The 26804-nt window shown below is 50.4% G+C and overlaps 3 protein-coding genes across 7 annotated transcripts; all 3 read left to right on the top strand.

Annotated features, from left to right (window-relative positions):
• Window positions 1–600: 600 nt before the first annotated feature.
• Window positions 601–12334, top strand: rtca (RNA 3'-terminal phosphate cyclase). Of its 3 annotated transcripts, none has more exons than XM_089001463.1 (11): window positions 601–758; window positions 1972–2072; window positions 2740–2883; window positions 2977–3100; window positions 3203–3261; window positions 5984–6125; window positions 6190–6308; window positions 10493–10658; window positions 10729–10823; window positions 11853–11957; window positions 12147–12334. In XM_089001463.1, the coding sequence occupies exons 1-10, from the start codon at window positions 714–716 to the stop codon at window positions 11950–11952; spliced, it is 1095 nt and encodes a 364-aa protein (XP_088857589.1). In that variant the 5' UTR covers window positions 601–713; the 3' UTR covers window positions 11953–11957; window positions 12147–12334. The 3 variants fall into 3 exon arrangements, with proteins under 3 accessions (XP_088857589.1, XP_088857588.1, XP_088857590.1); XM_089001462.1 differs by having other exon boundaries at window positions 10600–10658; XM_089001464.1 differs by lacking the exons at window positions 1972–2072; window positions 2740–2883 and having other exon boundaries at window positions 603–758; window positions 2999–3100; window positions 10600–10658.
• Window positions 12335–13940: 1606 nt separating this feature from the next.
• cdc14ab (cell division cycle 14Ab) lies at window positions 13941–20750 on the top strand. 3 transcript variants are annotated; one of them, XR_016115623.1, is made up of 14 exons: window positions 13948–14488; window positions 15480–15570; window positions 15644–15719; window positions 16276–16368; window positions 16872–16951; window positions 17129–17195; window positions 17268–17330; window positions 17407–17494; window positions 17751–18192; window positions 18744–18882; window positions 18947–19044; window positions 19113–19151; window positions 19754–20286; window positions 20419–20745. XR_016115623.1 is itself a non-coding variant. In XM_089001499.1 (13 exons), the coding sequence occupies exons 1-13, from the start codon at window positions 14395–14397 to the stop codon at window positions 19800–19802; spliced, it is 1419 nt and encodes a 472-aa protein (XP_088857625.1). In that variant the 5' UTR covers window positions 13948–14394; the 3' UTR covers window positions 19803–20746. The 3 variants fall into 3 exon arrangements, 2 of the variants coding, with proteins under 2 accessions (XP_088857626.1, XP_088857625.1); XM_089001499.1 differs by having other exon boundaries at window positions 19754–20746; XM_089001500.1 differs by lacking the exon at window positions 19113–19151 and having other exon boundaries at window positions 13941–14488; window positions 19754–20750.
• Window positions 20751–21396: 646 nt separating this feature from the next.
• On the top strand, window positions 21397–24911 carry LOC148896096 (dual specificity protein phosphatase CDC14AB-like). The gene is made up of 10 exons (XM_089001829.1): window positions 21397–21476; window positions 21654–21720; window positions 21793–21855; window positions 21932–22019; window positions 22276–22506; window positions 22579–22717; window positions 23265–23403; window positions 23468–23565; window positions 23634–23672; window positions 24275–24911. The coding sequence occupies exons 1-10, from the start codon at window positions 21397–21399 to the stop codon at window positions 24321–24323; spliced, it is 993 nt and encodes a 330-aa protein (XP_088857955.1). The 3' UTR covers window positions 24324–24911.
• Window positions 24912–26804: the final 1893 nt, after the last annotated feature.

The raw sequence follows: 26804 nt of genomic DNA on the forward strand, positions 1-26804 counted from the left end.
CTGCCGATCAACGACCGAATCACTTTTGAATGACACGGCGGTAATTTGAAAGTCATTTGCTGCAATGCGGGTTGACACCCGGCGCGTCCATTGAGGGCGTTAGCTTCCCAAAAATGCCTTTCTATACATGCTCCTTTCTTTTTTTCAGTCAAAAAGGAAAAGAAGAAGATTTACCTCACTATCCAGCTATCTAGCTGGCTTCTCGCTAGCTAGCTATTTGCTATCTAGCTCCCTGGCCGGCTATCTAGCTAGCTATGTAGTAGCTATATAGCTATCTAGCTAGCTTTCTATCTATTTGAGTTACTTCTGGGTTGGGTTGAGTGAACGCTGGCGCGTGTGGTTGCCGCTGCTCACCCACAGAAAAACTTATTCTGTGACCTTGAGAGTTTTGAAAGGCGCTTAGAATCAAATGTATTATTATTATTATTATTATTATTGTTGTTGTTGTTGTTGTTGTTGTTGTTGTTGTTGTTGTTGTTGTTGTTGTTGTTGAAAATGGGCTTGAAGCGTTTTTGGGAAGATTGGGGGGCGAGGGTGGCGTTCCACTCCTCGCCGTTTGGCGGCGGTGACGATCAGTTGAGGAACGTCAACGAAGAAACGGCGGCAGCTTCCGCCAACAAGAAAGGCTCCTCCTCCACCACAGCGGCCTCGCGAACGCCCGCTCAAGTGGAGACACCCATCGAAAAACAAGAAGCACCTGAATTGGAGCCAAGATGGACGTGCCGCCGGTGGAACTCGACGGCAGTTTCTTGGAGGGCGTAAGTCAACACGCTTGTTGGAGCCGTCTGACAACATCTTTCAATGAGAATTCATCACACATTTTCTAACACCATTTTAAAGTGCATTTCAATCGCTTTCAAATGATGGATAGATGATTCTTCGATGACAAATAATAAGGAAATACGTAAATTTCAAAATATGGGGGGATTTTCTGCCTGTAATGACACACTTAAAACACTGAATATCTGTGAGTGAGTTCCTTATTACAGTTTAAACGACCGTAACTTTCTTAATTTTTGGCAGATCTTAACGAGTAAGGTACCATTCAAAATATAAACGAGCAAATATCAACGATGGATTGCAGGCAGATTTTCTTCAGAAATCCAAAATGGCTGTCACTGAATACGAGGAACGAAAATTGCCAGCTCTGGAAATATAGATGCTAATGCTTCTTTTTGCTTGAAACTTGGAACTTATGGAGCAAAAGATGAATTCTACCACTTCTATGAGTTGTAAAAATACAACTTACTCCTCACCATGATAAACTGTAGTTTAGAAAAAAAAAGAGCTTTAATGCATTTTCCCCCGTTTCTTGTAATTTGAAGAACCAGCATGGAGGGAAACATTTGTAATATGTCATCATAAGCTGCATAGGTTGTAAAATGCCACCAAAAACAATGACGCACTACACAAAAATGCAATGATATATTGCTGCGAGTACAGAGTGCGCTTGTGGCGTCACACGTGTGTATGATTTTGAAGTGCGCCTTTCAACCCTTTCATGTCTTTCAATTCCTTGATCTCCTTGATGTGCGTCTCACCCTGACGCATAGCACACGCTTGAAAATGGTATAAAAGGAGCTGTCGCGGGACAGAGAAATTGGGCGAACCACGGGGCAGAATCATCTCAGACTCATCTCGGACTCACAGACTCAAAGAGACTTGCAAAGCCCCGCTCACGCCGGGCGTCGGACGGACATCACGGCACGACTTGGTCAACTCCACGCCACGATCAAGCTCTGCGCGTCACCTGCCTGGGGAGATCTGACAACAAACCTACTTACAAATAAAGAGAACCACCAAACTCTTTACGCTCACTTCACTGGACAAAAAGAATGGCGATAATGGAATAGAGCTGACTGTAGCGTACCTACTTGTTGGTTCCTGACTTAGCGGCGTCCCGTCCTGTCCTGTCCGCTGTCTTGTCTTGTCTTGTCCGCTGTCTCTTATTGGCCCTCTTTTGTCTGGTAGGGGGGCCAAATCTTGAGAGTGGCGGCGGCCCTCAGCTGCATTGGCCGCAAGTCGGTCACGATCGCCAAAGTCCGAGCCGGCCGGAGCACCCCGGGACTCAGGTTGGGACAATAGACACACAAGTCCATCGTCTGACTAACTCGGGGACACAAACAACAACGACGACGACCTCAGAGTCAAAAGAAAGCAACAAATAAAATGGGACTCTCAAGTTGGACTCTGGGGTTGGACTTTGGGTTTGGACTTTCGTATTGGACTCTGGGGTTGGACTTTGTGAAGACCTACCTGTCGGGTAGGATTTGAGTTTTGGTGGGTGGCCAAGAACTGCTTTCCACTCATTGATCCGGAAGTGCATTTTTGTGAGGGGGAGGGTTGATCCTGACTACTTGCTGGCCTGGAGGAATCCAGACTGCAGCGGGTTCATGTCCGCATCAGACAACCCCCCCCCCCCCCCGCGCCCTCTCCCCAAAACATGTCTGGCAAAATTCCCTAATGAAGTGACCGCAGAGTGGACGGCGTCCAGCCCTGAAATGGCGCAACGAGTCGCTCGCATGTAGCGAAAGCTTTGACGAGGTGTGAGCGCTGCACCCATTTTGTGTCCTGTGTTACAATAATCATCATCATAATACATTTCATTTTAAGACCCTGTATACTATAGTAAGGCGTTTTTAGCCCCCAAAAAACAAGCATGTATCGTAAGGCGTTTTGAGTGGAAAAAAAAAAACCCCAGCAGCATGTTTGGTTTTGCCTTGTGTTTGTGTCGCGCAGGCCTCAGCACCTGAGCGGCCTTCGTCTGGTGTCGGAGATGTGCGACGGCGTCTTGCGGGGCGACGCCGTCGCTTCCACGGAAATCGGCTTGACGCCCCGAAAGATTCGAGCTGGAAATTATTTGGCGGACACGCACACGGCAGGGTGACCGGCCGCGCCAGTAACGTGTTCATAGCCACGCGTGTGAAAATCCTCATTGTGTACTCATGTACACACGTGCGTGTGTGTGTGTGTCAGGAGTGTGTGTCTTTTACTGCAGGTGGCGCTGCCTTGCGCTCTCTATGGAGACGCCGCCTCCATCTTGCGCCTTCGAGGAGGAACCAATGCCGACATGGCGCCGCCAATCGATTACACCCTCCAGGTCGGCGTCTGCGCCATCTTCGTCAGCTGTTGCGGGAGGCAATTGAACCTGCAACCTGGCACGCCTTGCCGGACCTCCAACCTGCTCCCGTTTCCTCTGCAGGTCTTCAAGCCCATCGTGGAGAAGTTTGGGGTCCTCTTTGACTGCGACATCAAAATGAGGTGCGCGGGCGCAGAGGATTGATCACGCCGTGGTCGCTCGGCGCCGCTCTCCATTTGCAGCCCTTTCAGAATCATCATCATCATCATAATAATAATCATAATCACAATCCCCCTCCATGAGTCGTCACCTTACCGTGGTGGAGGGGTTTGTTTGTCCCAATGATCCTCGGAGCTAGGTTGTCTGGGGCTTTACGCCCCTGGTAGGGTCACCCATGGCAAACAGGTCCTGGGTGAGGGACCAGACAAAGTACTACTCAGAAGACCCCATATGATGAAAAAGAGAAATGGATTCGGTTTTCCCTTGCCCGGACGCGGGTCACCGGGGCCTCTCTCTGGAGCCAGGCCTGGAGATGGGGCTCGTTGGCGAGCGCCTGGTGGCCGGGCCTACACCCATGGGGCCCGGTCGGGCTCAGCCCGAAGAGGAAACGTGGGTCCCCCTTCTCAAGGGCTCACCACCCATGGGAGGGGCCAGAGGGGTCGGGTGCAATGTGAGCTGGGCAGCAGCCAAAGGCGGGGACCCTGGCGGTCCGACCCTCGACTGCAGAAGCTAGCTCTGGGGACGTGGAATGTCACCTCTCTTACAGGGAAGGAGCCCGAGCTGGTGCACGAGGTTGAAAAGTTCCGACTAGACATAGTTGGGCTTGCCTCCACACACAGCCTGGGTTCCTGTACCAGCCCTCTCGAGAGGCGTTGGACTCTCTTCCACTCTGGAGTTGCCCACGGTGAGAGGCGTAGAGCAGGTGTCGGCATACTTATTGCCCCCCGACTCGCCGCCTGTACATTGGGATTCACCCCAGTAGACGAAAGGGTTGCTTCCCTCCGCCTTCAGGTGGGGGGACGGGTTCTGACTGTTGTCTGTGCATATGCACCAAACAGCAGTTCAGTGTACCCATCCTTTTTGGAGACCTTCGGGGGTGTGCTGGAGAGCGCTCCCCCTGGGGACTCCCTTGTTCTGCTGGGCGATTTCAATGCTCATGTGGGCAATGACAGTGGGACCTGGAAGGGCGTGATTGGGAGGAATGGCCCCCCCGATCAGAACAGGAGTGGTGTCTTGTTATTGGACTTCTGTGCTCGACACGGATTGTCTATAACAAACACTTTATTCAAACATAAGGGTGTCCATTTGTGCACGTGGCACCAGGACACCCTTGGTCGCAGTTCGATGATAGACTTTATAGTTGTATCATCGGATTTGCGGCCTCATGTTTTGGACACTCGAGTGAAGAGAGGGGCGGAGCTGTCAACTGATCACCACCTGGTGTTGAGTAGGCTCCGTTGGTGGGGGAAGATGCCAGTCTGATCTGGAAGACCCAAACGTGTTGTGAGGGTTTGTTGGGAACGTCTGGCAGAATCCCCTGTCAGAAGGAGTTTCAACTCCCACCTCCGGCAGAACTATACACATGTCCCGGGGGAGGTGGGGGACATTGAGTCCGAATGGACCATGTTCCGTACCTCCCTTGCTGAGGCGGCAAATCAGAGTTGTGGCCGTAAGGTGGTTGGTGCCTGTCGTGGCGGCAACCCCCGTACTCGCTGGTGGACACCAGTAGTAAGGGATGCCGTAAAGCTGAAGAAGGAGTCCTACCGGGCTTATATAGCCTGTGCGACTCCTGAGACAGCTGACACGTATCTACTAGCCAAGCGGAATGCAGCCTCGGTGGTCGCCATGGGAAGCATGGGAAGAGTTCGGTGAGGTCATGGAAGCCGACTTACGGACCGCTTCGAGGGAATTCTGGTCCACCATCCGGCGTCTCAGGAGGGGAAAGCAGTGCACCACTAACACTGTGTACAGTGAGAGTGGGGCGCTGCTGACCTCGACTCGAGACGTCGTGAACCGGTGGGCAGAGTACTTCGAAGACCTCCTCAACTCCACCAAAACGCCTTCCTTGGAGGAAGCAGTGTCTGGGGACTCCGAGGTGGGCCCTCCGATCCTTGTGACTGAAGTCACCGAGGTGGTTAAAAAGCTCCTCGGTGGCGAGGCCCCGGGGGTGGATGAGATCCGACCGGAGTTCCTAAAGGCTCTGGATGTTGTGGGGCTGTCCTGGCTGACACGCCTCTGCAACATTGCGTGGTCATCGGGGAGAGTGCCTCTGGATTGGCAGACCGGGGTGGTGGTCCCCCTTTCAAAAAAGGGGGACCAGAGGGTGTGTTCCAACTATAGAGGGATCACACTCCTCAGCCTCCCTGGAAAGGTCTATTCAGGGGTCCTAGAGGGGCGGGTCCGTCGGAAAGTCGAGCCTCAGATTGAGGAGGAACAGTGTGGTTTTCGTCCCGGCCGCGGAACAGTGGACCAGCTCTACACCCTTAGCAGGGTCCTCGAGGGCGCATGGGAATTCGCCCAACCAGTCTACATGTGCTTTGTGGATTTGGAGAAAGCGTTTGACCGTGTCCCTCGTGGAGTTCTGTGGGGGTTGCTTCGGGAATATGGGGTACAGGAGAGCCTGATACAGGCCGTTCGGTCCCTATACGACCGACGTCAGAGTCTGGTTCGCATTGCCGGCAATAAGTCGGAATCGTTTCCAGTGAGGGTTTGGCTCCGCCAAGGCTGCCCTTTGTCACCGATTCTGTTCATAACCTTTTTGGACAGAATTTCTAGGCGCAGCCGAAGCGTTGAAGGTTTCCGTTTTGGTGGCCTCAGTATAACATCTCTGCTTTTTGCAGATGATGTTGTACTGTTGGGGCCTTCAATCACTGTATTTTGTGTTGTGTTGTGTTGTGTGTGCAGAGGCTTTTATCCGAAGGGCGGCGGGGAGGTGACGGCGACGGTGGGCGCCGTCCAAGAGCTGCAGCCGCTCACGTTGCTGGAGAGAGGCGCCATCTGCAACATCCGCGGCCGGGCCTACGTCGCCGGCGTCCTGCCCTTCAAGGTAGCACCGCTGACGCTGGCCGCCGCGCCATCGGGGTTCAAAGCCGCGCCATTTTCTCACCCAGCTGGCCAAAGACATGGCGGCGGCCGCCGCGCGCGTCGTCCGCCGACAAGTCCGGGAAGTCCGCGTCGACATTGAAGCGGTGCAGGAGGACAAAGCCTGCGGAAACGCCAGCGGGATCATGTAAGTCATTCGGTGCGGCTGCCGCTGCTCACCCACAGAAAAACTGATCCTGTCAATGTAACGTGACCTTGAGAGTTTTGAAAGGCGCTTAGAAATCAAATGGATTATTATGATTATTATTAAAAGGCAAATGCTGCCCCCTTGTGGAAGGAAAAAAACACTGCCAAAGGTCTGACCAGCACTTTATCGGCACCCCCGCAAGAAAAAACAAAAGGCAAACAAATGGCGCTCATATTTTCAATGAATAATCCAATTTATTTCTAAGCGCTTTCAAAACTCTCAAGGTCACTTTACAGTCATAGGATAACGTCTGTGTAAGCTCTCAGTCGTACAGGAGTGGTCCATCGATGAGAAGGTTTTTTCAGCCGTCATCTGTACAATTTTGAAGGTTTCGGACGTTTCGCCTCCTATCCAAGAGGCTTCGTCAGCGAACTAAAGTCTGACTGGTCGTATCAGCCCCATATATATATATATATATATATATATATATATATATATATATATATATATATATATATATATATATATATATATATATATATATATATATATATATATATATATATACAGTAAAGTCTCGTTATATCGATATTCAAGGGAGTCCGAAAAAATATCGATATAACCGGGACTATCGATATATCCGATATCGATATAACGAGACTTTACTGTATATATAATGTATATATAATATATAATGTATATATATAATATATAATGTAGCCAAATATTTAAAAACTATTTTAGCTCCGTTGGTTGGTAAGACAGAATATCACGTAGAGAACACCACAGGGTTTGTAGAGAGGATCAAAGACCTCATATTGGAACCTGAGGAAACTTTGGCATCATACGATGTGACTTCTCTCTTGACATCTGTCCCAACCCCAGCAGCAGTCTCAGTGGTGAGGACGAGGCTGCTGGCGGATGTTTCTCTGCATGAAAGAACCAAACTTAAAGCGGATCACATCTGCCAATTATTAGAAATCTGCCTTAATACTACGTATTTTCAATTTCGGGAAAAAGTTTATAAACAAATTCATGGTTGTGCTATGGGCTCACCAGTTTCACCCATAGTGGCTAATCTTTACATGGAAGAGATGGAGAAACAGGCCCTCACATCCTTCCCGGGGACAAAACCTAGACACTGGTTTAGATATATGGACGATACTTTTGTCATAATTAAGAAACAAGAAATTCAATCCTTCACAGATCACCTCAACTCTGTAGACTTCAACATTAAATTTACTCGTGAGGACATTCAAGAGAACCAACTCGCCTTCTTGGATTGTAGAGTCATTATAAAAGAGGACAGAGCGCTAAAAACAGAAGTCTTTAGGAAGGTTACGCACACTGACCAATACTTACTTTTTGACTCTAACCACCCTTTACAACACAAACTAGGAGTTATCAGAACCCTGCAGCATAGGGTTAAACTAATACCAACTAGCATTGAAGGTAGAGAAAAGGAGTCAAAACATATCAGGAGAGCACTCCCTAACTGTGGGTACCCTCAGTGGTCATTCAACAAATGTCAGAAAGAAAGAATAGCGAACGAAACCAATAATTCTCAAGATACAAAAAGGAGAGGAGTAGCAGTACCGTACATTGCAGGAGTTTCTGAAAAATTACAAAGAGTCCTTTGGCAACATAAAATTCCCACTTATTTCAAACCGATAAACACGTTAAGGCAAAAATTAGTGCATCCAAAAGATAGGCTACCAAATGAAAAACAAAGTCATGTAGTTTATTCCATACATTGTAAGAATGAAAATTGTAAAGAGCAGTACATTGGGGAGACTCAACAAATTCTCCAAAAAAGACTTTATCAACATCGCAGGGATAATACAAGTGGACCTCAATCGGCAGTACATCTGCACCTAAAAGCCAGACAATGAGGTTAAAATCTTAGCGAAAGAACATAGATGGTTTGAAAGGGGGGTAAAAGAAGCCATTCTTATAAAACAACAAAATCCTTCATTAAAGCGGTCTGGTGGGGTGAGGTTCAATTTGGATCGTTCGTACAATAGCCTGCTTAGGCAAAACAGCTTAGGCAACCTTCGTAATGCCGATGAGGTGATACCGGTGGGAGTGGGGGAAATAGGCCAGTCGTTAGTCAGGAATGTAGGAACAATCAGTGGGGCCGCAGGGAGGGGTCCTCTGCCCCCCCAACCTGAGAGTAGGGATCTATCGTAGCTGTGTCCGACGCCGCCATGTCTGGACATTAGGGATATATAAATAGGGCCGATACGACCAGTCAGACTTTAGTTCGCTAACGAAGCCTCTTGGATAGGAGGCGAAACGTCCGAAACCTTCAAATTTGTACAGATGACGGCTGAAGAAACCTTCTCATCGAGAGTCATAGGATAAGCTTTTCTGTGGGTGAGTAGCGACAGCCACACGCGCCAGCGTTCGCTCAACCCAGAAGTAACTCAAATTGATAGAAAGCTAGCTATCCATCCATCCATTTTCCATAGCGCTTCTTCCTCATTAGGGTGCCTATCTCAGCTGTCTTCGGGCACGAGGCGGGAGACACCCTGAATTGGTTGCCAGCCAATCGCAGGGCACACAAAGACATACAACTCTCACACTCACACCTCGGGACAATTTGGAGTGGTCAATCTGCCTGCCATGCATGTTTTTGGAGTGTGGGAGGAAACCGGAGGACCCAGAGAAAACCCACGCGGGTCCGGGGAGAACATGCATACTCCACACAGGGAGGCCGGACCGGGACGCCAACCGGCGACCTCTGCACTGTGAAGCCGATGTGCTAACCACTCGACGACTGGGCCGCCGCTAGCTAGCTAATGGATAGCAAATAAATAGCTAATAGATAGCCAGATAGCCAACAGCTAGACAGCTTACAGCCAGTCAGCTATACAGCTAATCGCTAGATAGCTAGCTAGCTAATGGGTAGCAAATAAATAGCGAATAGATAGCCAACTGCTAGACAGCTTACAGCCAGACAGCTACCTAATGGATAGCTAATAGTTAGCAAGATAGCCGACAGCTCGGAGCGCCATTCCCCAATTTATGCGCCTTTTGGTTTTTTTTTCATGCTTGGGTGCCGATAAAGCACTTGGTCAGACCTCTGGCAATGTTTTTCCCTTCCACAAGGGGGCATGATTTTCCTTTTAATAATAATAATAATAATAATCCATTTGATTTCTAAGCGCCTTTCAAAACTCTCAAGGTCACTTTACAGTCATAGGATAAGCTTTTCTGTGGGTGTGTAGTGGCAGCCACACGCGCCAGCGTTCACTCAACCCAAAAGTAACTCAAATAGATAGAAAGCTAGCTGGCTAGCTAATGGATACAGTCATAATGCATTTCCTAAAATGTCACTAATTTGGTGGTATGTTCACATGAGAGTGATTTAGGGAAAAAAATAACAGTGATACTTAATTGGTTCCCAGAAAGCGTGTGCAAGGCGAAAAGTGCGTCCTCCAAACATCAACCTCCCACAGGAAAGCACCAAAATGAGAACAATCCGCTCCCAGGTCCCCGCAAAACACAACTCTCCACCAAACGTTTGTCCATGTTGCCGCTTTGTTCCAGCTTCAGCTGCTGTTAAAGCGCTCACTAAATATGGATATGGATTGTATTTTGGACGGCTGCCCTCATTTCGAGCTCATATAACTCCAGAGCCAAATCATTTAGGAATGAATTCTTTATTTTTTAAGAAAGAAGAAAGTCTAAGTTTTCTTATGACGCATTGAATGTTGATGTCTTCATAAGAGTCAACATTGTGTGGGTCCTGGAATTGGAGTGACAATGACAGAAGCTCTCTATTTACTATCAAGCTGGCTATCTATCTAGCTCTTAGCTGGCTAGCTAGCTCTCTTTTTACTATCTAGCTGGCTATCTAGCTAGCTATTAGCTATTTATTAGCTGGCTAGCCGGCTCTCTGTTTACTATCAAGCTGACTATCTAGCTCTTAGCTGGCTAGCTAGCTCTCTATTTACTATCTAGATGGCTATCTATCTAGCTAGCTTTTAGCTATCTATTAGCTGGCGAGCTAGCTTGGCATGGTTTACAGTCCAAAGAAAAGTATCATTTGCTAGTTATTTGCTATTTATTAGCTCTGGCTGGCTGGCTAGCTATCTATTCACTATCTAGCTAGCTATCTATTGGCTATCTATTAGCTAGATAGCTAGTTTTCTATCTATTTGACTTACCTCCGGTTTTAGTGAACGCTGGCGCATGTGGCTGCCGCTGCTCACCCGCAGAAAAACATCTCATGTGACGCACCAAACGAAGGAAGAGCCTGAGAAACATTTCAGGTGTTTGTTTTCAGAATCATCGCGGAGTCGAGCGGCGGCTGTTTGTTTGCCGGCTCGGCGTTGGGCAAGAAAGGTGACGGGCGGCGGCGTCGGACAGGTGCGGCGACGGCGACATCCTCCTGACCGCCTTTTGCGTCTTGCAGGCGTGCGCGCTGACCAAATCGGCGCGGAGGCGGCCGACATGCTGCTGCGCAACCTTCGCCACGACGGCTGCGTGGACGAATTCCTCCAGGATCAGGTGAGCGGCACGCCGTCACCGTCGCCCATTCGGACGGAGGCCTCGGCCAATGGTGGCCAAGCTCAATAGATAACAACTAGATAGCTAGCGAGGTAGCCAGCAACGGTGACCCCGTTCAACCGGGAATAACTCAAATAGATCAAGTTAGCTAGCTAGCTAATAGATAACTAATAGAAAGCTAGCTAGCTGGTTTGACAGCTAATAGATAGCAAATAGCTAGGCCAGCAACGGTGACCCCGTTCAACCGGGAATAACTCAAATGCTTCCTGGTTGAATGAACGCTGGCGCGTGTGGCTGCCGCTGCTCACCCGCAGAAAAAAATATCCTGTGATTGCAAAGTGTTCTTGAGAATTTTGAAAGGCGCTTTGAAATGAAATGGATTATTATTATTATCAAATAAATCAAGTTATCAGAATCAGAAAACCTTTATTCATCCCACAATGGTGAAATTAGCTAGCTAGCTAATAGATAACTGATAGATAGCTAGTTAGACAGCTAATAGATAGCAAATAGATAGCTAGCTAGGTAGCCAGCAACGGTGACCCGTTTTTTCGGAGACAATGCGCAACATCAAGTTAGCTAGCTAGCTAGCTAATAGATAGCAAATAGCTAGCTAGCGAGGTAGCCAGCAACGGTGACCTCATTTATTATTGGCTGTCTAGCTAGCTAGCTATCTATTAGTCATCTATTAGCTAGCTAGCTAACTTGATCTATTTGAGTTATTCCTGGTTGAATGGGGTCGCCCTTGCTGGCTACCTAGCTAGCTATCTATTAGCTGTCTAACTGGCTAGCTATTAGTTATCTATTAGATAGCCAGCTGACTTGATCTATTTGAGTTACTTCTGGGTTGAGTGAACGCTGGCGCGTGTGGCTGCCGCTGCTCATCCACAGAGAAACTGACTGTAAAGTGACCTTGAGAGTTTTGAAAGGCGCTGATAAATGGAATGTATGATGATGATGATGATGATTATTAGCATAACGCTGATCAATCCGCCAGGTGGGCGCCCGTTGACTGGTTGTCTCTTTCAGCTCATCGTCTTCATGGCGCTGGCCAATGGGACGTCTCGGATCCGGACGGGTGAGGTCACCTGCCACACGCGGACCGCCATCCACGTGGCCCAGCGGATGACTGAGGTCAGAGGTCACGTTGGGCCATGACCCCTTTTTACTCTTGTTGAGCCGTCTGTGTCCATCTTTCATGAATATGTACAAACATTACTAGCTGGCTTTCTATCTATTTGAGTTACTTCCGGGTTGAGTGAACGCTGGCGCGTGTGGCTGCCGCTGCTCACCCACAGACAATCTTCTACCTTGTTTTTGCAGGCAAAGTTCACAATCACAAAATGCGTGGACACGCCCAACGTCACGCACATCATCGAATGTCACGGCTGCGGCGTCCGCAACCCGAACCCGCTGCACGTGACCGCATGAGGCTCATGCGCGACCCCTGACCCCCCGACCCCCATGTTCACTTCACGAGCCATCAACAAACGAATAAAGTGTCATCCTGTCTTCTTGTTGAGGAAGAAAAGTGCTCTTGTTCGTTGGCGCGATCCCAAACCCAATTGAATTGATGCTGGGATTTATTGATTATTATTATTATTATTATTATTATTATTATTATTTCAAAGATCGTATGTGTGTCAATAAATAAAAAAAGTAGAAAAAGTGACATTTCATTCAATTAAAATTCAATAACAATGAAAATAAAATACAATAAAAAATAGGCGGAAGTAGTCGCCGAAACATGTCAGGTATTTGAACACCGACAATACACTGTCTGTAAGTAAGGAATCTGCTTAACATTAACAATAAAAAATACATTACATTAAAAAAAAGAATTACATGAAAATTAAATTACAATTTAATTACAATTAAATCACAATTAGAATTACATTAGAATTAAATTCAATTAAAATTGGATTAAAATGACAGTCAAATTAAAATAAAAGGAAAATTAAAGTAAAATTACATTTTAATTACGTTAAAATTGAATTGAAATTGAATTAAAAATGAATTCACATTGAATAAAAATGTAATTAGTATTCCATTAAAATAAAATACAATGAAAAAAATGAAATAAAAATAGATGTAAAATTACAATTACAATTAAATTAAGATTTTCATTACATTTTCATTAAAATTGGTAAAAAATTAATTACAATGTAATTCAAATACAATAAAATATTTATTCCGGGGTGAGTGAATCCTGGCGTGTGGCTGCCGCTGCTCACCCACAGAAAAACTTATCCTCTGACTGTAAAGTGACCTTGAGAGTTTTCAAAGGCGCTTAGAAATCAAATGGACGAATAAACAACAAATAAAGCCACTTTAGGTTGACAAAACCGCTGTTAGCAAGCTATCTATTAGCTAGCTAGCTAGCTGGCTGGCCATCTATTGGCTCGCTTGCGAGTTGGCTGGCTATCTATTAGCTAGCTGGCTGGCTATCGATTAGCTATCTGGTAGCTAGCTAGCTAGTTTTCTATCTATTTCAGTGACTTGAGTTGAGTGAACGCTGGAGCAAGTGGCTGCCGCTGCTTACCCACAGAAAAACTGATCCTGTGACTAAATTGACCTTGAGAGTTTTGAAAGGTGCTTAGAAATGAAATGGATTATTATTTATTTATTATTATTATGATATTTATTTTTCCCTCCGTGACACGGCAATTGAGTGCTAGACTTGGACATAAAGTCACACCCGCCTTGGAAATCCGAGAAGCGGGCACAGGACACGCGACACCCCGCCAATTTGCCACTCAGGCAGTCGTCGGAGCGGCGGCGGGATGGACCGGGACGTCCCGCGGCCCCTCGGGCCCACTTCGCCTCTGGGCGCAAACTGCGTGTGGATCTCTCTGGTCGCAGGTGAGGCCCACGTCGTTGCTGCGACGCGGACTTTAAAACGATAACGTCACGCCGCCGACAAACGACTGATGTGACGTCACGATCGACAAGCTGGCGGTTCCTGACAGTCGACTTCCTTTTTTTTTTTTTTTTTTTTTGCGCGGGGGCATAAAAGAAACGAGACGCGCTGCAAATTTCCCCATTGCGGGACGAATAAAGGTATTCTGATTCTGATTCTGATTCTGACGTTAGCCTAGCTGTGGAAGACGCTCAACTAACGAAGGTATGAAAAAGTCCAAAACGTTGGGTGGTTTTGAGGTCCGGGAGGCGTCGTTTTCCTGAGCCGTATTCTTTCGCGGTGACGAGTAGGCTGTTGTCCCAGGTACCCCGAAGGCAGCAAGGTTCGCACCGAGCGCCGATTGGCTGCAATCGACGCGAGGCGCCGGTCGCCAGGGTAACGAGTCTCAGAAGGGACCTGCTCGATCTCGTTTTGGGACCGCCACCGTCACTAATCCCGCTAACGTTCTAAGTAGCTAATGCGCGACGATTGAAACATGTGGAATATTCCCCCGAAAAGCCTCCCAAAGTTTCTGCGAGCGACGCGATGGGGGGGAGGAGGACAAAGTTGACAACTTGTTGACGGCTAGCAGCGCGCTTCGCCGTTAGCCCGCCGTTAGCCCGCCGGTCGTTCGGTGGGCAAGTTGAGCGTCCAGCAGTTAGACGGAGCCCCATGAGCCAAGCCGCCCGCAGCCCGCTTTTGTCCGCCCTGTTCGGCGTGACGGAGGGCGACGCCGAACCCTCGGGAGGGGCAGAGTTTATCAAAGGTAAATCACAATCGAAACCAATCTTGGAATAACTCGGCCGAGAATTGCAAAAGCTCGTCGTCACTCGGACGGAAATGCCGACTGGTCAACAAGTCGCCTGCGCATTTTGGCACGATATTGCGCTCACCATCGCAAAGTTTCCCACGGGCGGCAAAGTCATTCGAGTCCCGAACCACAACTGGATCTCACGTGGGCCGGGGACTGGTCCACGTGTACTCACCAAAAGTAGATCGTATAATCCTGCTGCTAACCCGAACCCACCGAGTGGGTTGGGTGAGCAGCAGCCATTCCGAAAAGTCCCAAAACTGAAGAGTGAGCAGCTCCCTGTCCGCGTTCCCTGTCTGGGTTCGGAGGGCCGCGTTGAGCCTGAGGAGCCCCAATCCTTTCAAGGTGTCGGACGTTTCGCTTCTCATCCGAGAGGCTTCGTCAGAAACATTTTTTTTTGCTGTTCGCTCACCGACTACTTCTATTGTACTGACTGATTGTGGCCTACGGCTGGCTGAAACCTCACCCCACCGTGGCGATTTAGTGACGGGTTTTGCTGTTTTCATAAAAATAGCTTCTTTTACCCCCCTTTCAAACCATCTATTTTCTTTCGCTAAGATTTTGACCTCATTGTCGTCACATGAGTGGTTGCTAGCTTTTAGCTGCATATGTACTGCAGATTGAGGCCCACTAGTACATGATTTGAAATGACAAAAAAACACTAACAATGCTGGATTAAAATTTACGAATTAACTAGCTGGCTATCTAGCTATCTATCAATCTATTAGCTATCTATCTAGTTAGCTATCTACTGTATTAGCTATCTTGCCTTCTATCTATTTGAGTTACTTCCAGGTTGAGTGAACGCTGGCGTGTGTGGCTGCCGCTGCTCACCCATCGAACAACATTATCCTGTGACTGTAAAGCGACCTTGAGTTTTGAAAGGCACTTAGAAATGGCACGTATTGTTCTTATTCTTCTGATGGTATGTTGTGTTTTGTGCCAGAGCGTCTGTATTTCGCGACCCTCCGAAGCAAACCCAAAAGCACGGCCAACACGCACTACTTTTGCACGGACGACGAGTTTGTCTACGAGAAGTGAGTGCTGCCTTCCCCCTTTGACCTCTTGGCGCCACGGCGCTAACTTGTCCGCTGTGGCGCGTGTGGCCAGTTTCTACGCAGACTTTGGGCCTCTCAACTTGGCCATGTTGTACCGATACTGCTGCAAGCTCAACAAGAAGCTCAAGGTGAGTCGCCGCCGCCGCCGCCGTCATCGACGCCGCCGCCGCCCTCCGTTGGAATGTCCACCGACCGCCTGTGGGCCGTCGCCCCGCCATCTTCAAGTCAAAAGTACCAAACAAAAGGCGGCGAGCGTTTTCAACCTCCTTCGGGGCTTCCAAAGAAAACCACTTTGAGCCTTGATTTCTTTGTATTTCAGGTGTTTCATCAGGAGGAGAGACTTAAACGCCTTGATTAAAAAAAAAAAATATATATATATATATATGCTATTTTTTCATCATCTTTAATAATAATAATAATCCATTTCATTTCTAATAAGCGCCTTTCAAAACTCTCAAGGTCACTTTACAGTCACAGGATTCAACCCGGAAGTAACTCTGATAGAAAGCTAGTTAGCTGTACTGTACTCACTGTAAAGTGACCTTGAGAGTTTTGGAAGGCGCTTAGAAATCAAATTGCTGATGATTATTATGATGATTATTATGATGATCGCTGACGTTGAATTGACCAATTGTTGTGGTTGTGAAATGTGGCCTTTGCTTTTCTTTTGGTGCTCGTGCGCAGTCCTTCACGCTGAGCCGTAAACGAATCGTGCACTACAGCAGCTTCGACCAGAGGAAACGCTCCAACGCCGCCGTGCTCATCGGCGCCTACGCGGTGAGACCCTTTCATGGCCATCGGCTTTGGCTTTTTTACTTTCGGGGGGTGCCCATGAACTACTGTATTTATTATATATATATATAGAGAGAGAGAGAGGTCAATTGATAAAGTTAACTTATGCAATCCAAACCAATGCAATCGTCAAGTCAGGAATCATGTTAGCTAGCAAGCTATCTATTAGCTATATATCTAGCTAAAGAGCTATCTATTTGCAATATAGCCCGCTCGCGATTTGAGTCAGGAAAGATATTAGCTATCTAGTTAGCTAGCTATGAGCTAACTATCTATTAGCTAGCTAGCTAGCCTTCTATCTATTTGAGTTAACTTCCGGGTTGAGTGAACGCTGGCGCGTGTGGCTGCTGCCGCTCAACGGCAGAAAAACAAATTCTTATCCCGTGACTGTAAAGTGACCTTGAGAGTTTTGAAAGGTACTTAGAAATGAAATGGATCAAGATGATTTTCATCAAGTTGACCCCTGACCTTGATGGTGTGCGCCTCAGATGATCTACTTGAAGAAAACGCCGGAAGAGGCTTACCGAGCTTTGGTGTCGGGTTCCAACGCCTCCTACCTGCCCTTCAGGTATACCCAAAAAAGCATGACACCCACGCGTGGGTGTGTCTGTCCCTTGAGCTAAAGTGAGGTTGGAAGCAGCCGAGGCCCCGCCCACTCGCCCGCCGGTGCCTTCACAGACAATTGGAAATGGGCCAAGCGGTTTTGTGGTTTGGTTTTGCCGGCGTTGACGCGCCGTGTGTGCAGGGACGCGTCGTTGGGGAAGTGCACCTTCAAGCTCAGCGTCCTGGATTGTCTGCTGGGCATCCGCAAGGTGGGTCATCGGCGGCGGCCCCCTTACGACGGCGCCTGGAATTTGGATTTGTCTTTGCCCCGCCTCTTTCAGGCTCTCCAACACGGCTTCTTTGACTTTGAGTCTTTCGACGTGGACGAGTACGAACATTACGAGGTAGGAGGCCGAGGTTTGCGCCACGCCACGCCGCGCCGCGTCTCGCCTCGTCCTCACCGACGTCCCGCTTGCTTAGCGCGTGGAGAACGGCGACCTGAACTGGATCGTCCCGGGGAAGCTGCTGGCCTTCAGCGGACCGCATCCCAAAAGCAAAGTGGAGAACGGTGAGCGCCGGCGGGTCTCCGCCAATCTCGACTTTCATTCCGATGGTTTGGATGGCGATTTTGAGCAATCGCGAGGAGCAGGAAGACATTCCTATTCATGCGATCATCACAAAGTGACTTTTCAATGTTTGTTGCAATGCCATTTTGAATGACTTTGGACTCGTAAGCGGGATGTTGCCCGTCAGTCTACGCAAATGTCGCCCTTTCTTTTGGGGCGAATCAAGCCGCTCGCTCGTGTTGCGCTTGTGCGTGTCAGGTTACCCGCTGCACGCGCCCGAGTGGTACTTCCCGTACTTCCGTCAGCGCGGCGTGTCGGCGGTGGTGCGCCTGAACAAGAAAATGTACGAGGCGTCCCGCTTCAGCGCCGGCGGTTTCCGCCACTGGGACTTGTTCTTCCTGGACGGCAGCACGCCCGGCGAGGCCCTGACGCGGCGCTTCCTGGCGCTGTGCGACGGCACGGCCGGCGCCCTGGCCGTGCACTGCAAAGGTAGGGCGGGCTCCCCGCGCACGCCGTCGTCCCCCTCGCCCGCTCACCCCCTCCGGCCTCGCCCGCCCGCAGCCGGCCTGGGCAGGACGGGCACGTTGATCGGCTGCTACCTGATCAAGCACTACCGCTTCAGCGCCGCCGAGGCCATCGCCTGGATCCGCGTCTGCAGGCCGGGCTCCGTCATCGGGCCTCAGCAGCACTTCCTGGAGGAGTGAGAGGACCGCCCGCCCGCCCGCCCGCCCGCCACCAAACCCGATTAACCCGATTGTATTTTCTCGGTGGGGTCTTCCAGGCCGCGGCCTGACGAGAGCCTAGCTATTTGCTAACTTTTTGCTATCTATCAGCTCTGGCTGGCTAGCTAGCTATGTAGTCACTATCTAGCTAAGTATCTGTTGGCTATTGATTAACTAGCCAGCTGGCTTTCTATCGTGCGGGTTGCGTGCTGGTTACTGGCGTGTGTGACCGCCACTGCTCACCCGCAGAAAAACTTATCCCGTGACTGGAAATAATAATAATAATACATTTAATTTCTAAGCGCCTTTCAAAACTCTCAAGGTCACTTGACGGTCACAGGATCAAGTCTTTTTTGTGGGTGAGCAGCGGCAGCCCCACGCACCAGTAACTCAAATAGATAGAAAGCTAGCTAGCTAATGGAGAGCAAATAGATGTAAAGTGACCTTGAGAGTTTTGAAAGATGCTCATTTTTATTTTCTTGTCGGGGTCGTCGGGGGCGTGGCCTGACGCGCGTGCGTTTGTGGGCAGAAAGCAGACGTGGCTTTGGTTGCTTGGAGACCATCAGCGCTTGCAGGGGTCAAAGGTCACCGGGGACGACGTGGGCCAACTGATGTCCGGCGTGGAGGGCCTGACCTTGAACGGCGCCGGACGACCTTCGCCGGGCGAGGTAAACGCGCACGTCCGCCTCGTGGGCGCGCCGGCAAAAACGCGGGTGTTTTTTCTCCACGCAGGACGACGCGAATGAGCGGTCGCCTCCGACGCAGGGAGACAAACTGCGAGCCCTGAAAGGTCGCAGGCCCCTCCGGTCCGCGGCCTCTGCGGCTTTCAGGTATTGGCGGCCCCGCCCGTCCGTCAAAGTCACGTGACCCGCGAGTGACGCTCCCGTTCGCCTTGCAGGGCGGAGCAGCGCGGCGGCACGTCGACGCTGCCCGTCAGGTCAGCCTACGCCGCCGCCCCGTAACCACATAGCACGCGTGACCGCAAATGTGAAAAAATGGCCACTCCAGCGCCAGGGTTTTTGTCATTGTCACTCCAATTGCGGGCGGGACCTACGCAATAGGGACTTTTAGGACCACATCAACATTCAATTGCATGTAAGAAACCATAGACTCTCTTCTTTAATCAGAAAAAAAGAGTTAATTCCTCAGTTAGATGGCTCTGGAGTTATCTGACCTTGAAATGGGGGCGGCTGTACAGAATACAACGCAACGCATTGATTTTGTTAGCTGAAGCCGGAACAAAGCGCTAACGTGGACAAAAGGCAAATGCTGCCCCCTTGTGGAAGGGAAAAACATTGCCGGAGGCCATGGCCAGCACTTTATCGGCACCCAAACATGAAAAAACAAAACCCAAACAAATTGGGGAATGGCGCAATTAGTGAATAGCAGTGAATGAGTTAAATGGCCCCTTTGTTCAATTGGATAGCGTTGTGGGTTCTCACCGTAGCAAGCAGGCGATAGCAGGCGAGCGAGCAAAGGGAAAGCGGGTGTCACATGACATATCGATTGGCTGATTTGCCTTTTTTTGTTTGTTTCCAGTCGCTTGAGTCTAACAGCGTCAACTTCCAGAAGGTCCCACGGGCCCTGAAGGCAGCGCTCACCGGAGCCATGACCTCTGAGGTCACGCGCGGCTGCAAAAAAGGACGGATGACGGCCGCCGTTGAGATGGCGGGATCAGCTCGGGGAGCAAGGAACACCCCCCGCCCCTCCCCCCTTTTTTGCAACGGCGTCACGTGAAACCGCGTGACGCCGTTGTGAGCGATTAGCCTTGCGCTAGCCGTTCGTTAGCCTGAGAAGGAAGTCAAGTTGGACGGCCATGTTTTCTTTTTTTTGCCGGGTGACTTTGAGGAATGGACCCCTCCCGTGTGGCTCACGTGACCGCTTAGCACGCGGCGGCCATCTTCTACCTCATCCATGTTTTGTTTGTTGCAGGAGGCCCTTTCAAAATAAGGGTGGAGGTCTTGCTCACAGATGGACGCGCTCCACTTTGAAGTTTGTTTGGTGGAAACGGTCAAGTGCCATCATGAAATGCGCAAGGAAGCGTTTCTCCAACGGGAGGCGCTCACGTTTTGGTGATGAGAACAGGCCCGCGCTTTTATTTTGAAAGGACGCTGCTTTTTGAAATAGTTCCTTTCAAATATATTGGGGGGGGGGAGTTTTATTTTCTTGAAGGAAATAAATCGTTTTTGTTGACTTGTTTTGAGGTGTTTTTAGCCAGTCCACGCCGAAGCAATTGGCGCTCGCGTTGCCCAAGGGGCGTCCGGGCGTGTTTGCGACCGGTCAAGTTACCCGCATTGCGGCCAAGCTGAAGACCTGCCGCGTCCGGCGGCCGAGTGCGCTTCCCGACAGCCGTCAGCAGGGGGCGGTGTCCGTGCGGCGGAGGCCCCGCCCCCTTCTCCGGCTCCGCTGGGGGCGGAACAGCAGACGCTCAGTCGCACAAAGGCGGCCCCCCGGCTCGGACTCCCGCTCGCCCGTCCGCCATGACTCGCGCCGTTCCTCTGCTCTGCCTCTTCCTGTCGGGTGAGTCCTCAGCTTTCATTTCCATTGTTGGCGCTGACGCCCGCTGCAAATATCGCTGCGGGCGAGGGCGAGAGCGCGGGCGTGAGCGCCGTCAACTGTTAACTCATTCACTGCCATTCACAAATTGATTCGGGAATTAAAAATAGGACGTGGAGCGCCATTCCCCAATTTGGTCGGGTTTTGTTTGGCTTTTTTACTTTCGGGGGGTGCCCATGAACTACTGTATTTATATATATATATATATAGAGAGAGAGAGAGGTCAATTGATAAAGTTAACTTATGCAATCCAAACCAATGCAATCGTCAAGTCAGGAATCATGTTAGCTAGCAAGCTATCTATTAGCTATATATCTAGCTAAAGAGCTATCTATTTGCAATATAGCCCGCTCGCGATTTGAGTCAGGAAAGATATTAGCTATCTAGTTAGCTAGCTATGAGCTAACTATCTATTAGCTAGCTAGCTAGCCTTCTATCTATTTGAGTTAACTTCCGGGTTGAGTGAACGCTGGCGCGTGTGGCTGCTGCCGCTCAACGGCAGAAAAACAAATTCTTATCCCGTGACTGTAAAGTGACCTTGAGAGTTTTGAAAGGTACTTAGAAATGAAATGGATCAAGATGATTTTCATCAAGTTGACCCCTGACCTTGATGGTGTGCGCCTCAGATGATCTACTTGAAGAAAACGCCGGAAGAGGCTTACCGAGCTTTGGTGTCGGGTTCCAACGCCTCCTACCTGCCCTTCAGGTATACCCAAAAAAGCATGACACCCACGCGTGGGTGTGTCTGTCCCTTGAGCTAAAGTGAGGTTGGAAGCAGCCGAGGCCCCGCCCACTCGCCCGCCGGTGCCTTCACAGACAATTGGAAATGGGCCAAGCGGTTTTGTGGTTTGGTTTTGCCGGCGTTGACGCGCCGTGTGTGCAGGGACGCGTCGTTGGGGAAGTGCACCTTCAAGCTCAGCGTCCTGGATTGTCTGCTGGGCATCCGCAAGGTGGGTCATCGGCGGCGGCCCCCTTACGACGGCGCCTGGAATTTGGATTTGTCTTTGCCCCGCCTCTTTCAGGCTCTCCAACACGGCTTCTTTGACTTTGAGTCTTTCGACGTGGACGAGTACGAACATTACGAGGTAGGAGGCCGAGGTTTGCGCCACGCCACGCCGCGCCGCGTCTCGCCTCGTCCTCACCGACGTCCCGCTTGCTTAGCGCGTGGAGAACGGCGACCTGAACTGGATCGTCCCGGGGAAGCTGCTGGCCTTCAGCGGACCGCATCCCAAAAGCAAAGTGGAGAACGGTGAGCGCCGGCGGGTCTCCGCCAATCTCGACTTTCATTCCGATGGTTTGGATGGCGATTTTGAGCAATCGCGAGGAGCAGGAAGACATTCCTATTCATGCGATCATCACAAAGTGACTTTTCAATGTTTGTTGCAATGCCATTTTGAATGACTTTGGACTCGTAAGCGGGATGTTGCCCGTCAGTCTACGCAAATGTCGCCCTTTCTTTTGGGGCGAATCAAGCCGCTCGCTCGTGTTGCGCTTGTGCGTGTCAGGTTACCCGCTGCACGCGCCCGAGTGGTACTTCCCGTACTTCCGTCAGCGCGGCGTGTCGGCGGTGGTGCGCCTGAACAAGAAAATGTACGAGGCGTCCCGCTTCAGCGCCGGCGGTTTCCGCCACTGGGACTTGTTCTTCCTGGACGGCAGCACGCCCGGCGAGGCCCTGACGCGGCGCTTCCTGGCGCTGTGCGACGGCACGGCCGGCGCCCTGGCCGTGCACTGCAAAGGTAGGGCGGGCTCCCCGCGCACGCCGTCGTCCCCCTCGCCCGCTCACCCCCTCCGGCCTCGCCCGCCCGCAGCCGGCCTGGGCAGGACGGGCACGTTGATCGGCTGCTACCTGATCAAGCACTACCGCTTCAGCGCCGCCGAGGCCATCGCCTGGATCCGCGTCTGCAGGCCGGGCTCCGTCATCGGGCCTCAGCAGCACTTCCTGGAGGAGTGAGAGGACCGCCCGCCCGCCCGCCCGCCACCAAACCCGATTAACCCAATTGTATTTTCTCGGTGGGGTCTTCCAGGCCGCGGCCTGACGAGAGCCTAGCTATTTGCTAACTTTTTGCTATCTATCAGCTCTGGCTGGCTAGCTAGCTATGTAGTCACTATCTAGCTAAGTATCTGTTGGCTATTGATTAACTAGCCAGCTGGCTTTCTATCGTGCGGGTTGCGTGCTGGTTGCTGGCGTGTGTGACCGCCACTGCTCACCCGCAAAAAAACTTATCCCGTGACTGGAAATAATAATAATAATACATTTAATTTCTAAGCGCCTTTCAAAACTCTCAAGGTCACTTGACGGTCACAGGATCAAGTCTTTTTTGTGGGTGAGCAGCGGCAGCCCCACGCACCAGTAACTCAAATAGATAGAAAGCTAGCTAGCTAATGGAGAGCAAATAGATGTAAAGTGACCTTGAGAGTTTTGAAAGATGCTCATTTTTATTTTCTTGTCGGGGTCGTCGGGGGCGTGGCCTGACGCGCGTGCGTTTGTGGGCAGAAAGCAGACGTGGCTTTGGTTGCTTGGAGACCATCAGCGCTTGCAGGGGTCAAAGGTCACCGGGGACGACGTGGGCCAACTGATGTCCGGCGTGGAGGGCCTGACCTTGAACGGCGCCGGACGACCTTCGCCGGGCGAGGTAAACGCGCACGTCCGCCTCGTGGGCGCGCCGGCAAAAACGCGGGTGTTTTTTCTCCACGCAGGACGACGCGAATGAGCGGTCGCCTCCGACGCAGGGAGACAAACTGCGAGCCCTGAAAGGTCGCAGGCCCCTCCGGTCCGCGGCCTCTGCGGCTTTCAGGTATTGGCGGCCCCGCCCGTCCGTCAAAGTCACGTGACCCGCGAGTGACGCTCCCGTTCGCCTTGCAGGGCGGAGCAGCGCGGCGGCACGTCGACGCTGCCCGTCAGGTCAGCCTACGCCGCCGCCCCGTAACCACATAGCACGCGTGACCGCAAATGTGAAAAAATGGCCACTCCAGCGCCAGGGTTTTTGTCATTGTCACTCCAATTGCGGGCGGGACCTACGCAATAGGGACTTTTAGGACCACATCAACATTCAATTGCATGTAAGAAACCATAGACTCTCTTCTTTAATCAGAAAAAAAGAGTTAATTCCTCAGTTAGATGGCTCTGGAGTTATCTGACCTTGAAATGGGGGCGGCTGTACAGAATACAACGCAACGCATTGATTTTGTTAGCTGAAGCCGGAACAAAGCGCTAACGTGGACAAAAGGCAAATGCTGCCCCCTTGTGGAAGGGAAAAACATTGCCGGAGGCCATGGCCAGCACTTTATCGGCACCCAAACATGAAAAAACAAAACCCAAACAAATTGGGGAATGGCGCAATTAGTGAATAGCAGTGAATGAGTTAAATGGCCCCTTTGTTCAATTGGATAGCGTTGTGGGTTCTCACCGTAGCAAGCAGGCGATAGCAGGCGAGCGAGCAAAGGGAAAGCGGGTGTCACATGACATATCGATTGGCTGATTTGCCTTTTTTTGTTTGTTTCCAGTCGCTTGAGTCTAACAGCGTCAACTTCCAGAAGGTCCCACGGGCCCTGAAGGCAGCGCTCACCGGAGCCATGACCTCTGAGGTCACGCGCGGCTGCAAAAAAGGACGGATGACGGCCGCCGTTGAGATGGCGGGATCAGCTCGGGGAGCAAGGAACACCCCCCGCCCCTCCCCCCTTTTTTGCAACGGCGTCACGTGAAACCGCGTGACGCCGTTGTGAGCGATTAGCCTTGCGCTAGCCGTTCGTTAGCCTGAGAAGGAAGTCAAGTTGGACGGCCATGTTTTCTTTTTTTTGCCGGGTGACTTTGAGGAATGGACCCCTCACGTGTGGCTCACGTGACCGCTTAGCACGCGGCGGCCATCTTCTACCTCATCCATGTTTTGTTTGTTGCAGGAGGCCCTTTCAAAATAAGGGTGGAGGTCTTGCTCACAGATGGACGCGCTCCACTTTGAAGTTTGTTTGGTGGAAACGGTCAAGTGCCATCATGAAATGCGCAAGGAAGCGTTTCTCCAACGGGAGGCGCTCACGTTTTGGTGATGAGAACAGGCCCGCGCTTTTATTTTGAAAGGACGCTGCTTTTTGAAATAGTTCCTTTCAAATATATTGGGGGGGGAGTTTTATTTTCTTGAAGGAAATAAATCGTTTTTGTTGACTTGTTTTGAGGTGTTTTTAGCCAGTCCACGCCGAAGCAATTGGCGCTCGCGTTGCCCAAGGGGCGTCCGGGCGTGTTTGCGACCGGTCAAGTTACCCGCATTGCGGCCAAGCTGAAGACCTGCCGCGTCCGGCGGCCGAGTGCGCTTCCCGACAGCCGTCAGCAGGGGGCGGTGTCCGTGCGGCGGAGGCCCCGCCCCCTTCTCCGGCTCCGCTGGGGGCGGAACAGCAGACGCTCAGTCGCACAAAGGCGGCCCCCCGGCTCGGACTCCCGCTCGCCCGTCCGCCATGACTCGCGCCGTTCCTCTGCTCTGCCTCTTCCTGTCGGGTGAGTCCTCAGCTTTCATTTCCATTGTTGGCGCTGACGCCCGCTGCAAATATCGCTGCGGGCGAGGGCGAGAGCGCGGGCGTGAGCGCCGTCAACTGTTAACTCATTCACTGCCATTCACAAATTGATTCGGGAATTAAAAATAGGACGTGGAGCGCCATTCCCCAATTTGGTCGGGTTTTGTTTTCCCCTGCTTGGGTGCCGATAAAGCGCTGGAGCCAATGTTTTTTTTTCTTTTCCACAAGAGGGCGGCATTTGCCTTTTGTCCATCTTAATAATAATGATAATCATATTTCATTTCATTTCTCAGCGCCGTTCAAAACTCTCAAGGACACTTTACAGTCACAGGATATTTTTTCTGCGGGTGAGCAGCGGCAGCCACACGTGCCAGCGTTCACTCAACCCGGAAGTAGCTCAAATAGATAGAAAGATAACTAGCTAGCAATTGATAGCCAACAGATACCTAGCTAGCTAGCCAGCCAGATAGCTAATAATAATAATAATAATAACAATAATACATTTCATTTGTGCGGGTGAGCAGCGGCAGCCGCACGCACCAGCATTCACTCAACCCGGAATTAACAAAAAAAATAATAACAAATGATATGACGACACATAGAAACAGAGCGTCACTCATTGTTCAGCACTTGCTGTACACTCTTTGTGACATGAAGCAGTTCTAGATGAAAGAGGACATTTGTTGCCGCGGGCCACTTTGGAGTCACGGCTTCCTCTCAAGGAAATTAGCGCTTTGTTCCAGCTTCAGATGTTAAAGCGCTATATCTACCAATATGTATTGCAATGCTTTTTGTCCATTTTCCCCTATTTCAATCTCGGATAACTCCAGACCCATGTCACTTAGGAATGAACACTTTTTGTCATGCAGCATCAGAATCATCTTTATTGGATTGGATTGGATATTGGATTGGATATGCCTTTATTAGTCTCACAGTGGAGAAATTTACATTTCACAGCAGCAAAGTGATGAAAGTTTGCCAAGTATGTAGAACACACAAGGAATTTGTTTCCGGTCGAACACGCTGCACTAGTATCATCATCAAAAAATTGCGAAGTGGCACTATACGGTTCAATTTGGGCTACTGTTCAAAGAGTTAATGGCTTGGGGGAGGAAGCTGTTTAAATGTCTGCTGGATTTGGTGCGCGTGGATCGGTAGCGCCTGCCTGAGGGGAGTGGCTGGAAAAGGTGGTGGGCAGGGTGCGGAGGGTCCAGTAGGATTTTCCGCGCCCTTGTTCGGATTCTTGCAGTGTGCAAGTCCTCGAGAGTGGCTAGGGCGGTGCCAATGATTTTTTCCGCCGTCCTAACTGTCCGTTGAAGTCGGATTTTGTCCATTTTTGTGGCGGCCCCGAACCAAACGGTGATGGAAGAACACAGGATGGATTGGATGACAGCCGTGTAGAAATGTTGCAGCACCTCCTGTGGCAGGCCATGCTTCTTTAGCAGCCTCAGGAAGTACATTCTCTGTTGGGCCTTTTTCAGGATAGAGTTGGTGTTGACCTCCCACTTCATGTCCCGGGAGACTGTGATTCCCA

Source organism: Hippocampus bargibanti, linkage group LG07, assembly GCF_051943395.1.
Source record: "Hippocampus bargibanti isolate YZ-2025 linkage group LG07, ASM5194339v1, whole genome shotgun sequence".
Taxonomy (NCBI): Eukaryota; Metazoa; Chordata; class Actinopteri; order Syngnathiformes; family Syngnathidae; genus Hippocampus; species Hippocampus bargibanti.

What these genes read in the sequence shown, in the direction of transcription:
- rtca (XM_089001462.1), top strand. Translation starts at nt 714, where the DNA reads ATGGACGTGCCGCCGGTGGAACTCGACGGCAGTTTCTTGGAGGGC. An exon ending in CCGGCGTCCTGCCCTTCAAG is followed by an intron (nt 6,126 to 6,189) that starts GTAGCACCGCTG and finishes TTTCTCACCCAG; the next exon opens with CTGGCCAAAGACATGGCGGC. An exon ending in TGGCCCAGCGGATGACTGAG is followed by an intron (nt 11,958 to 12,146) that starts GTCAGAGGTCAC and finishes TTGTTTTTGCAG; the next exon opens with GCAAAGTTCACAATCACAAA.
- cdc14ab (XM_089001499.1), top strand. Translation starts at nt 14,395, where the DNA reads ATGAGCCAAGCCGCCCGCAGCCCGCTTTTGTCCGCCCTGTTCGGCGTG. An exon ending in GACGAGTTTGTCTACGAGAA is followed by an intron (nt 15,571 to 15,643) that starts GTGAGTGCTGCC and finishes GCGTGTGGCCAG; the next exon opens with TTTCTACGCAGACTTTGGGC. An exon ending in CAGCAGCACTTCCTGGAGGA is followed by an intron (nt 18,193 to 18,743) that starts GTGAGAGGACCG and finishes GTTTGTGGGCAG; the next exon opens with AAAGCAGACGTGGCTTTGGT.
- LOC148896096 (XM_089001829.1), top strand. Translation starts at nt 21,397, where the DNA reads ATGATCTACTTGAAGAAAACGCCGGAAGAGGCTTACCGAGCTTTGGTG. An exon ending in GCCTCCTACCTGCCCTTCAG is followed by an intron (nt 21,477 to 21,653) that starts GTATACCCAAAA and finishes CCGTGTGTGCAG; the next exon opens with GGACGCGTCGTTGGGGAAGT. An exon ending in CAAAAGCAAAGTGGAGAACG is followed by an intron (nt 22,020 to 22,275) that starts GTGAGCGCCGGC and finishes TGTGCGTGTCAG; the next exon opens with GTTACCCGCTGCACGCGCCC.